This window comes from Perna viridis, chromosome 8 (assembly GCF_037379345.1).
Source record: "Perna viridis isolate PV_CMFRI_1.1 ecotype Kerala chromosome 8, ASM3737934v1, whole genome shotgun sequence".
Classification (NCBI taxonomy): domain Eukaryota; kingdom Metazoa; phylum Mollusca; class Bivalvia; order Mytilida; family Mytilidae; genus Perna; species Perna viridis.
Window position 1 is genome coordinate 29,616,538 of NC_142452.1, and position 13,290 is coordinate 29,629,827.

General features: G+C 31.7%; 1 protein-coding gene across 4 annotated transcripts in view; it reads left to right on the forward strand.

Annotated features, from left to right (window-relative positions):
- Positions 1–13,290, forward strand: part of LOC148610156 (polyphosphatidylinositol phosphatase SYNJ1-like) — a 38,141-nt gene that overhangs the window by 8,329 nt on the left and 16,522 nt on the right. Inside the window, exons 6-16 of one of the 4 annotated variants that reach the window (XM_088542261.1) lie at positions 1,449–1,607; positions 2,403–2,572; positions 3,060–3,141; positions 3,621–3,776; positions 4,277–4,433; positions 5,090–5,278; positions 6,152–6,254; positions 7,288–7,428; positions 7,812–8,004; positions 9,405–9,416; positions 13,120–13,278. In XM_088542261.1, the coding sequence (XP_088398387.1) occupies positions 1,449–1,607; positions 2,403–2,572; positions 3,060–3,141; positions 3,621–3,776; positions 4,277–4,433; positions 5,090–5,278; positions 6,152–6,254; positions 7,288–7,428; positions 7,812–8,004; positions 9,405–9,416; positions 13,120–13,278 (1,521 nt within the window). Of the gene's footprint in view, positions 1–1,448; positions 1,608–1,660; positions 1,766–2,402; positions 2,573–3,059; positions 3,142–3,620; positions 3,777–4,276; positions 4,434–5,089; positions 5,279–6,151; positions 6,255–7,287; positions 7,429–7,811; positions 8,005–9,404; positions 9,417–11,322; positions 11,344–13,119; positions 13,279–13,290 lie in introns of those variants that run through there. The other 3 variants (XM_088542260.1, XM_088542263.1, XM_088542262.1) reach the window with 3 other exon arrangements.

The following is a 13,290-nucleotide window of genomic DNA, read 5'->3' on the forward strand; positions in this document are numbered from 1 at the left end:
TGGGAGGCTACAGCTACAAACTTTCTTATATACACCCTCGGACCATTTCTAATCAATTTGAAATAAATTTTATGATGACAGATCGGGTTTTGAAGAGGGAGTTTAAATTTTAAATAAAGAGGGTAACCACATTGAAGGTGGGGCTTAAACAGGAGTCAAAACAAAGGCTTGTATAAACGTTGATATCACAAATGCAGGGAAATCTACAAGTATAAAACTCCTTGTATACTCCCTCATACTATTTCTGATCAATTTTTAACAAATTTTATGACAATTGGTTTGGAAAGTGGAGTTTAAATTTTTAATAAGGAAGGAAGTATACCTTCGAAGGTGTGACCAGGTTGAAAATTTGATCACAGATTAAGGTCTCAAATATCGAGGTATTGATCAAAACAAAAGATTGCAAAAGTTTGGAGGCAACTTGAGATGGGATATTTTAATTTGTTTTTCAAACCATATGGGTCAGAATACCTACATTTATTGTGATGAAATGTTGAAGCGATGGAAATCACTTGCCATTAACAGGGCACACTCAGCATCAACGTAATGCATCGTTGGTAATCTCCCTGTACATGTGTATATCGCCCCACACACAATATTTATTATTGTACTATGTAAAATTATGCGAGATTCCAATCCTTGCTATATATAAATCCTTTCTGTGTACCATTCCTGTCTTATGTAAAAATAAAGATGAACGAATATTATCAACTAGCATTAAACAACTCTGTTCTTTAATAAAATTCTATCAAAAGTTTCTAAATTAGGAGACAAAATTATGCCTACAAAGGTAAGTAAAATGACTTTAATGTCCTACAAATCAAGTCAGTGACATGCAAGAATACATCATTATTGCATGTTTATTATGAGGCGTTCATACACATATTTGAAAGGATTTTTAGCTATAATTTTCACTGATCTCTCTGAGTAACATTCTGTTTATTGTCTTCTTTCTGACTTGGTATATTTAATGTATTGTGTAAAGTAATACAGATGTACAAATATATATTCCTGTGACATGAACAACATCTTTATATCAATCAAGGATTCACAGTTGAACAATTCTGCTTGATAAGATGTACTTACGTGTATTTTTAATTCTAATAAAAATCCCCAATTTTGATACCTTATAGCGAGTAATTTTCGTTGGGTGCTAATTTTGGCATATTTTAACAGTCTATTTAAAAAGCAAAAATAAATTCCACGAGCTTACTTTGCATACTTTTTTGCCTCAAAACTGCCAAATTTTACACCCGCCAAAATAAACCGCCATATGGTATTACTTGTACATTTTTCACTTTGATGATTAAGAGAATTTATCCTACTTATATTTACAAACCATGGTTTTTTTTTACTAACAAAATAAACTAATGAATCAGTAACATTTAGGAAACAAACATTGATACCAATTGATCTCTATTATCATGGGTGTTCTTTTGAATTTTTAGGTTGGATCTCATAAAGTAAGGATGTCAAGAGGACATGAGGCATCAGCTCCTGCATTTGAGCGACACTTACTGATGATAAAACAACTGTATGGGGAACAAGTCTTAGTTAATCTGCTGGGTAGAAAGGAGGGAGAACACATGTTAAGCCAGGCCTTTCAGGTTTGTGTATGGGGAACAAGTCTTAGTTAATCTGCTTGATTAAAAGGAGGGAGAACACATGTTAAGCCATGCCTTTCAGGTTTGTGTATGGGGAACAAGTCTTAGTTAATCCACTGGGTAGAAAGGAGGGAGAGCACATGTTAAGCCAGGCCTTTCAGGTTTGTGTATGGGGAACAAGTCTTAGTTAATCCACTGGGTAGAAAGGAGGGAAAACATTTTTTAAGCCAGGCCTTTCAGGTTTGTGTATGGGTAGAACTACAGATCAATTAAATGTGCAGGAAAACATTTTCTTGGTGTCAGGCTGATTTCTAGCAGATTTGATTTAATTTTTCTTTGCACATAGAGGAAAAGTCCAGCAATTTTTGTTCCAGTCTGACAGATTTTTTTTCCAAAGGCAAGTTTCGATGGGTCTGGAAGAAGCCTTAGTAAATCTGTTGGGTGGAATGGAGGGTGAACACATGTTAAGCCAGGCCTTTTAGGTTTGTGTATTGGAGAACATGTCTTGGTTAATCTGCTGGGTTGAAAGGAGGGAGGACACATGTTAAGTCAGGCCTTTCAGGTTTGTGTATGGGGAACAAGTCTTAGTTAATCTGCTGGTTGGAAAGGAGAGATAACACATGTTAAGGCAAGCCTTTCAGGTTTTTGTCTTTGAGCACTTAAAGTAAGCTCTTTTTGGGAACATCTGAATTTTAATATATAGTCTATTGTGTTATTTATCTGTTTATTTTTATATACAGTTAAATCTGTCCTTCCAAGGAAATGCAAGTAACCTATATTTTGTGCAACCTTTTTCAGAATCACCATAAAGCATCAAACTATGGGAAAGACAAGCCCCTGATTAACTTTGATTACCACTCAGAGTGTAGAGGTGGGAATTTAAAGAATCTATATAAGCTGAAAGACAGAATCAAGAAAAGTATTGACCATTTTGAATTCTTCTATGTAGAGAACAATTCAGTTAAAAAGTAAGTAATGTTATGCCATAGATAGAATTTTATCTGGTATTTTGAAGTATTTGTATATTTCTTGAACAGTATAACATTTCTGGACTAGTGTGTAATTACTGATCAGTATTTTTGCCAAGTATTGCATCAGATTTTTCAGTTTAACTTACTTGTTTTGTAATGTCAGGGTTAAAATGGGTAATAGGGAATTCAATTTGAATGATTACTCCAGCTAACTAGAGTCAAATCTGTAATGCTTAATCTCTTTCTATATGTTTGTGAAAAAAAATGAATAAATATAGTAACTTTTTCTTTTCTACTACTGTCAGAGTAGAATGAATACATTTTTGTTTTAACCTCCACAAAGCAGGAAAATGGCTATAACATATTAACAAAGTTTATACATGTAGTCTGTTCTTTTTGTTAGGCCTTAAGTTCATTTTTAATTTAAATGATGGGGAAGAAATATCCTTAGCATATTGTGTTCCATATCTTTTGTCTGTTGTAGATTTCAGACAGGGACTATAAGGACCAATTGTTTAGACTGTCTGGACCGGACCAATGCTGTGCAGACCATGATTGGAGCTGAGGTAATATATCCACTAACTTGGAAAGAGGAGGCCTATTTTATCATGTTTTGGTTCCTTGTGTTTCCTATCTCAGTTATGGCCTAGCATCTACATGTCAAGTGAATAAATCATTTGTGTAGGTTTCTAAAAATATAATAAACCACTAATTTAAAAAAATATGTTTTATGTAATATAGAGACATTTCTAATGATTGTGGTTTCTTATTTAAAACATATCTTATGATATCTTTTTAAACCATATTATTTTGTGTCTGAATCTAATCATTTCTGGATGGTATTTTAAAAGATGAATTAATTATTAAGGTGTTTTATGAAAGAAATTTGGTTTTTACATTATCTTTTATAACATTATTGATTTGTTTGATTCGTATGTTTTAAAACAACCTCAGCATACCCCGTCATCCATCTTGATTACTCTTGGTTATCCTACCTTGTACTATCGGAAGGTGTTGGTTCATTTGACTTGGCTTATATTTTTAGGTTCTACCCAAGCAGTTAGAATGTCTAGGTTTGTCTAATAAAGCACAGATGATTTCCAGATTTGAGGAGATATATAAACAGATATGGACATTGAATGGGGACCATTGTAGCAGGATATATGCAGGGACTGGTGCCCTGGGAGGTGGGAGGTCAAAGGTGAGTTTGATGTTGAAGGTTAGAGGTCATACATTGATATATTTAGACAAAGGGAAGAACAATGTATGTGTTTTTTGGGTGAAAGATCAATGGAAAGTCAGGATTCAAAGGTAAATCTGCCTTCAAGGTGGAAAGTTCAACTTGAAGGTTATCCTTCTCTTGTAGTTTTTGGGTGAAAGATCACTGGACAGTCAGGATTCAAAGAAAAATCTGCCTTCAAGGTGGAAAGTTCAACTCGAAGGTTATCCTTCTCTTGTAGTATAAATTGAAGGAAAATCTGCTCATTAGGTCAACAGTCATAGATAAGTAGTTTTTAAATAGTAAATAGAGTATTTAATATAGATGTTATGATATGTCAGGGTCAATGAGTTTATTTTAAAATATCTTAATTTCCATATAAATTCCTATTCCTTTCTGAGAAATATGTGACTTTGTGAAGACTGGATTGTTAGAAATTTTATTTACATCAAATGAAATGTTTCAATTTGTGATGATTTCAGTACTCTGATGCAGCAAGGTCAGCATCTAGGACAATCCAGAACAATTTGTTTGACAACAGTAAACAAGAAGCTATAGATATGTTGTTGCTAGGGAGTACACTGAGAGGGGATATGGCAGATAAAGTCAGAGCTTTGCTATCTACCAGAGTTCTACATGGTAATAATTATATTGTGCACAGTTTGTTTTCAATATGTCAGAATTGCTGGCAAATATGGAAGAGATGTCAGTTATGTTATATGGTGTTAGATTAACCAAGGTTAAAAACACAAATTGTTTTGATGTTAAGGAGGTAGACCTAAGGTAAGGGACACAACTCATACAAATCATTGGATCAAATCATCATGTTGTATTCAAAGTTTTACATCAATCTCATTTAAGCATCAAAGTAACTTGGATTGATTTCATTCTGTTTCAAATGAAAGCTTGATAGGCTTTGGTGAAATTGAATATGATATCACTGATTTCAAGAGTTATATCCCTTTCCTTAGGTCTACCTCCTTAATTTGTCTTAATTATGTAACTAAAAAGTCCTTGCTGGCATTTTAGAGTAGTGCACTTCTCAAACATAATATGCCCTATATATGAACACAAGTTTGATATAAATTTGTCAATTTGTCAAATATTGCAGAGATGGTATACATGTTGAATAACTTCCTGTTGGAAATGTGGCTAATAGTATAACCAGAAATCATGAGGATTCATGTTTAATCACATGACCAAAATTAACTCTCTGTCTCATTTTGGTTTTGGCACAGCACATATTTATTTAATTTTGACAAACAAGGAAAATTAATTATCACAATTCTTTACAGCTCCAGGCCCTATTCTCCATAGTATGATACAGAGACATCCAGAATTCACAAGAAAGAATCCTCTCCGTGTTTGTATTGGTACATGGAATGTCAATGGAGGGAAACATTTCCGAAGCATTGCATTCAAGCATCAGTCAATGGCTGATTGGTTACTGGATGCTGCTAAAATATCAATGGAACATGAAACTGGTATGTGATACATGTACTTTAACTGTAGTTCAAGTATTTTTTCTACAAACATAGCCTTGTTGGTCTACAGTTTGTGTAAAGTTAGGGAGGTCTTCAATCTAAGGTTGGATAATTCTAAAGACATAGATAATACAATACCCAGAATTTTAGTGCTCTTTTCCAACTATGCTCACTCTTGTTGGATTTTGGGAAGAAAATAGGCCCATTAGGAAACATAAAAACATGAAAAACTGGGGAATACTATGAATTTCTGGAATTTCAGGAAGTTTGCATGAACTTAACCAGGGGAAACAGCATGTATTCAGAGGTAAATTGAAGGTAACAAAATCATATTACCACGTTTTCTCTGCTAAGTGTGATGCATATTGAAGTTGAATTGACAGGTAGTTGATTTGATTGTCAAAGTGAGGTGATATGCCTTCTTCTGGGCTTTTTCTGTAGTGTGATTGCACATCCAAGATACTAATTAGACTGTTAGATAAATAGGAAGTCCACAGTTTCATTAGTCTTTCATTATACCCCTTTTCTTTTCCTGACATAATTTCTGATGGACTTCCAAATGGCATACTGTAAATATTGAATTTATTGTATGCATTATTGTGAATTTGATATTTCAGTGTTTTTGTGATTTTGAAAATATTCTCACATTCTCACGTGTTGAAAACTTTTAAGCCTATCACATTTGTTCACATTAAATACATTGTAAAACATCTCAATTTTAGGTACACACTTCTGTTCTCCCTTCATTCTCTTAATGACTCCTTGGCCAAATTTGTACTTCTTTTCAATATCTTAAAATGATATAGGTCAAAATTATACAGTTTTAATGAGTTGAATAATTCATAAATTTTTGTTATGTACATCTATTTGAAGGACACGTTTCTCCAGATTCAGACATGGACAAACCTATAGATATATTTGCCATAGGTTTTGAAGAGATGGTTGATCTTAATGCCAGTAATATTGTCAGTGTCGGGTAGGCTTGTTACATGTATCTGCCTTTAATTTTTTTTTAGGAGGTAGACCTAAGGTAAGGGACACAACTCTTACAAATCATTTAACGTTTGTATTCAGTATTTTCCATCAATCTCATGTAAGCATCAAAGTAACTTGGAATGATTTCATTCTGTTTCAAATGAAAGCTTGATAGGCTTTGATGAAATTGAATATGATACAAACATATCCCTGATTTCAAAAGTTATGTCCCTTACCATAGGTCTACCTCCTTAAGTTGCACCAATGATTATGGTTTCAAATCTTATTTACATGTAAGTGCATTTTTAATGCCCAAATTCTAAAGGAAATTGATTGATAGTTTTATCATGCAATAGTAAAGAAAAGAGGCGATAAGTCATGTTGGGTAATTGTGTGTGTGTGACAGTATGCCATGACTAGAAATACTGATCAAAAATTCCAACATGAGGACTTTGTCTAGTATTCAGCAGAGAAACTAGACTCCTGGAATTTAGCTATGTTTTCTGTAATTTCAGGTAGCAAATTTCAAGCTTAACACATGCCTAAAACATAATGATTAGCACTGATGTTTGTTTTTCAATTTGTCCATCTATCATTCAATGACTTGTAAATACTGTATTAATTTTCGTGGTTCAGTAGTTTAAGCAATTTCAAGAATATTTTTATACAGATTTGTAAATTAATTTCCATTTTTTTTTTTTTTGTTTTCAAATTTTTCTTTCCCAGTTAATTGACCATTAATACAAAAAAAGTGGGAGGCATTCTCTTTGGAACAGATCATGTGGGAGATTCTCCCTATTCAAACTGCCTCATGTGGTAGATTTTTTTGCCAAAGCAAATTTTTTATGTATAAAATCAGTTGTTTTAATTTTTTCATAGAAATTGTAGTAGTTTTAACTGAAAATTATGCAAATCTTACATTTACATATGGGGGATTCAGAATTATTCATTGATTTTGAGGGTGTCTCCCCTGATGTAGAAGGATAAACTAGTATACATTATGCTTTAGTCCAACTGTTTATTATTTTTTTCAGTACAACCAATGCCAGAGAATGGCAAAAGTATATACTAAAGGTGATATGTAGAGATAATAAGTATGTTGTTCTAACTAGTGTCCAGCTTGTGGGGGTCATACTGTATGTGTTTGTCAGACCTCAGTTAGCTCCCTTTATAAGGTAAGGTTTTGTGTGTGAACAGTATGTAAAAGATATAATTAGAGTTTTATGATCTTGTTTCTGATTTTAATTAGCAATCCTTTTTTGTACCTAATTTTACAATTATGGTTCTTTTTTTTTATTTGTATCATGAACTTCATATGTATTTAAGCCTTGTAAAATCTTATCTGATATTATTTGTGTAAGATTAATTTTTGGAAAATTTGTTTCAAGATAAAAAAAAAGACTTTCTAATGACCCTTTTTTAAACAATGTCTATCCCAAATGGAACACAGTAGAATGCTTTGAGAATTGAGATAAATACTTTTTAGGAATTGTCATATTTGTTCAATTACCCTACAGATAGTTTCTAGAATTCAAATTGAATATTTTTTGTTGGATAGAGATGTTGCAACAGATTCAGCCAAAACAGGACTGGGCGGAGCTGCTGGCAACAAAGGGGGTGTGGCTATCAGATTTCTTGTCCAAGGGACATCACTCTGTTTTGTCTGTGCTCATCTGGCTGCAGGACAGTCACAGGTCAAAGACAGAAACAGTGATTATGAGGAAATAACAAGAAAAATAGCTTTTCCTATGGTAAGTAGTGGTTGTATGGTTTCTTATGTGTGGGTAACTGTAACCTCTGAACTTTAACCTCTGAACTTGTTATTAGCATTTCTGGCATACACATAGTACTGGATAAATTGCAATACTTGCTTTTTAATATCAAGTCATATTTTATTTTTTGATTTCATATGAAATTTGTGAATAACTGAACAGATTATTCAGAATTTTATTTCATAAATTTTATTTAAGAATTGAATGATTCATTTTTTATATTTCACTTGCATGTAAAAGTGTTGACCTACTGCATGCTTTATGTCAAACAACTGACAGGTCAACACCTTTACACAACTATGAAACATCAAAATGAAGCATTCTATGCTTTATAATTATATTTGATAAGTTACTCTTACTTTATTTCAATTTTGTTTTAAGAAACATATAGAAAATAGGCAATAAACTCTGATCAATTAAAATACTTCACTTAATTGTGGGCATGGCCTTTATAAGTTGCTAGAAGATGTGTTTCACTGACTCATGAAACATCATAGATAAGCCAATTGCGTATTTTAATGATATACACAATAAATGTAATAATTATTATTTAAAGTACATGTACATGTAAATAAGAATTGAAAGTTAGAATTATATTTATTTAAGTTCTTTTTTTCACAAACAGACTTGCATCCCAGGTTTTATAAATTAACTTTGATTGAGGGGGGGGGGGGGTTCATTTGACCAATATGATTAGTCAATGTTTGATTTAGTGTCGTTTTAAGAGAAAAATACAAATTTGATTCCTCCACCACAAAATAACTGGAGCATATAGTACGCAAATATTGAACTGGTTTTTTGGTGCAAGAGGTTATTTATCAATGGATTACAGACCAAGATCTTGCTGATATTTATTGATACTTTGCCTTCAACAATTTCATAGATGAAACATTGGAAAAGTTCTCTATTTGTTCTATAATCATACTTACACAGTGTGTATACTTCGTTAGAGAATAAATTTTAATCCAAAACAATCAGAGGTTGCTCTAATACATCTTGTTTTCAAAATTTTAACCTTAAGTTATAAAACATCAACTGCTGTCCACTACTTGTGTGTTTGCTAATGATAATATATTTGAAAGTGGTTTACTTTTTTATCACAGTGAGTGTCTTAGTGTGGTTAATTTTTCTAAATTCTTATTTGACCGGTCTGTTTGCTCAAAAATTTTAATTGTAGACCTCTTTTCAAATGGACACAGGCTACGAAGCTCATTATGTTATGATCATAAAGTTTCAATAATTGACATAAAAAACAAACACTTGGACTTCAAGCATTCAGAACTTGTTATGGTAAAACCATCTAGTATAGTAAAACTTAAAAAAACACACCATGTTCTGAGCTGCTCTTTATTTTTTGTTATATTCTTCTTCCTTCACAGGAACAGTGCATGGTAGGCCATATGAAATATCAGCATTTTGTCAGTGTTGTAAAATATATACTTATTGTTGCATGAAGTATCTGGAGGTCTTCTTTAAAAACATTTTCTTATGAAGTTAAGAAATATTATATATATATCAGAGCTCCAGCATTCATACAGTGTCCTTGTTTTAAGTTGTTTTTTTTTCAATTTTAAAACCAATTGTGCTAGTTGACAAATATTTCATTGGATTATTATGTTTTTCTTTCTTAGGTATCTGAAAAAGTTTATCTGTAACAAGTCAAGTAATCCTTTATTTGTTTCTTCCAAGATTCATGTGCATTTTGTACTTTTTTACTAAAAGATATGAAAAGTAATGGATAATGTAAAAAGATATCAGTCAGGTCCATAACTCGAGGAGTTTACAATGACCCCTCCTCCTAGGAGCAAAATATAACTAAACTGTTAATAATTAGCTTAAAGTTGGTAATCTGATCTTCCTGTTTTATTCAATAACTGGCAACCTTTCATTTTTTTTCTCAAAAAAAGGGAGAAATACAATGCCAATGTTTAAACATTAATGTTTTCCATCTAATAAAATTGTCAAAATCAGATCTTGTAAGAATGCTGGACTTGCGTGAACACAAAGGGTTGAAACAGGTTTGACTTTTCCCCATTTTCTTTCAGTAAGAAAAATGTTATAATAAGAATTTATGCCTTTTTTTTCTTTTTCAGCTTGTTTAAAACTAACATATTAGATTTGCATTATACTGTGCATGTTGTAGTTTTGTTAGAATTTATTAGGGTGTTGTAATATTATTTGGTAAAATTAGGTTACAGGAAATTGAAATGTTAACTTAAGCACCCTTACAAGGGGTTAGGGTGTTATTATATGGCTATTGGAATGTATTATAAATGTATTTAATTTTTGTGATCAAGGGTCAGAAAACTGTATTTGATAAGGTGTTAATGTTCCTAACAAGCTGTTACTTTTTTGGGGGGGTTTATTTTTCAATTAGCCCCTCTTTTGATGTGTTGATACATGTTTACCAGGTACAGGTCAACTTGTCCACACATTATATATATTTATAATAACTTAAAAAAAAACAAAACAAAAAAAAATGCTTCTAAATATTTTGATAGATTTTTTGTACCATGATTGTTTTCATGAAAGTAATCTTCTATAGATATTCTGCATTTTTTTCTTTCAGAGTCATGAGACTTAACAAACATGCTTTCATGCAGATTTTATATTTCATAAATTAATAATCCTCCTTCATATGAAACTTCCAGTATTATTTCCAACTACCAAATAGTATAATAATCAGAAATATGAATACTCAGTCAGTAAATCAAAGTGATTGAACACACTGAAGTACTACAATGATTTGTCTATACCGGTATATTCATTTTTAATCTGTCCAGTTGTATTCAATAATGCGCAACATACCAAAATTTGCAATATTTTTGTAGTACAATGAAGCCTGTCTAAACCCCGTCTGGACTGAAAAATTTGTTCAATTTAGACAGGTATTTTGTTCTTCCAGGTTCAAAATGAATTTAAGAAGATAGACCTAGGGGAAGGGACACAACTCTTACAAATCATTGGAGTGTTTGTATTCAGCATTTTAAATCCACCTCATTTAAGCATCGAAGTAACTTTGATTGATTTCATTCTGTTTCAAATGAAAGCTTGATAGGCTTTGGTGAGATTTATATATGATACAAACATATCACTGATTTCAAGAGTTATGTCCCTTACCCTAGGTCTACCTCCTTAAACTGATACGAAGGGACAAAAAAAAATGTTTGGTTTACACAGGTTTCACTGTATGTTTCTTGGATTTGAAAATAATTTGGGAACTTCTTGATTAGTGATGTTTAGGATTTCAGTTTAAAATGTCTTCATATTATAAAAGATTACTAACCTTATTTCCAGCTTTATGGAGTATTAGATAAGGTAGAAACCCCCAGCCAACCTTCCTCTTTTTGATCTTCATCTTTTATTGTAAATGGGAAAATTTCACGTCAGTGTAATTTTTGCATCATTTGCGGTTATGAAATATCTATGAAAATATGCTGCCCCCTTGCAAAAAAATTTGTTGTTCAATTGGTTTACAACATTTAAACATCTGACTGTGATATTCACATCCACATAAAATGTTTAAACCAGCAAATGACATAAATGACACTGTGAACATTTTTACATTTACAGTATTTCTTTGTCCCTTTCCTTATTAATTTTAAGAATGGGTTTATATTTTACGGTAGATGTGATATTTAACTTTCCACAACTATTACATTAAATTTTTATTAGATTTATATTTTGTTCTTGTTGTTGTCTCTTAGACATTGTCCATAACGTCTCGTTTCATCTTTGTGGTATAAAGTTGAACATTGAAATGACATTTCTTATATAAAATCATCACTGCTTCATATTTCCTGAAATCTAAAGTGAACTGCAAGGTTTTTTTTTTAACATTCTAGATGCAAACAAAGTATAAACCCATCTTTATTGTATGAATCACAGCTACAGACAGCTTTTCTTCATTTCCCTGAATTAGTCTTGTTTTAAATGTACAATTGTAATTTTCTCTCGACCACTTCAAATAATGACATGCAGGCATGTAGGAGAAAATTAAGTAGCTGTCTTTGTAAGAATCATGCAAAATCTGAAAAATGTGATACACCCCAAAAAAGGCTATATATTTTTATTTTTGTAATTAAGTTGTTTTATGGGTCTTTATTATGAAATGTGTAATTATTCATTCAAATCAGAGTTATCTCCCTTACTTTCGAATTCTACAGTGCATTCTATTCAATTTTTATCTCCTCAGAACACGGGTTATATGAAAAACCAAATGTTAATTTCTGTTTACTACAGCAATTTAAGTAAGATATCAAAGATAAAAATATGTAGGCTTTCCAAGCATGTATCACATTTTGCATGATTCTTAGCTGGAGTGCTACTTAAATTGTGACATTAAAATCAACTATAAGCCTGCCTTATGCTAGTATATGACTTGACATATACTTTCTCCCTTCATTCAAGTTAGTGCCCAATTAGATGCACTCCCTTTCAGGTCTTCATCCAATCAAAAGCATTGTTACATGAAATACAGTGGAATTAGAACTATGCTTGTCACTAGTGCAAAACAATTTTGATTGGTCCTAAGATCTTAGATAGGACATCTTTCAATCGAATGTACAATTTGTATATGTATATTGTTTAGTTTTTGATTGAAGTCTGAACTTTCTTTCTTATTTGTAAAATTAATTTTGACTTTTTTTAGTGGTATTCTTCACTGTCTGTTGTTTACTTTGAAGTTGATTGATCATTTTTATCATTAAATACGAATACAACTAGTAAATTATAAATAGAATGTATACTTTTTAGTTTCTTGGTTCTGCATGTTATTCTTTTGCTGATTTGAATTTAAGGTTTATGTAATCAACAGCTTACAAGTCTATTTTGATTTTAGATTAAAAGCTACAATTTTTTTAGCAAATTGGTTGGTTCCTTATGGTTTCATTATTTAAAGAAAACAAATGTTTTTTCATTTGAATTAGTTTTTTTATGTTATTTTCCTTAGAAATATCCTAAATTTTATTCAGTTCTTACTTTATTTTGCTATTCACTATTCCAAACATTAATGATGAGTAATGATTGATACATCTATTTAAGCAAGATTTACTATCAACATTGATTTATTTCATCAATAATTCTCTTTTTCAGGGGAGGAGCATTATGTCACATGACTATGTATTTTGGTGTGGTGACTTTAACTATAGGATTGACCTAGGTAATGAAGAAGTTAAAAAATTAGTACAGGATGAGAACTGGTCAGCATTACAGGCTTGTGATCAACTCCATCTACAGAAATTAGAAGGAAAGGTTGGTAGAAAC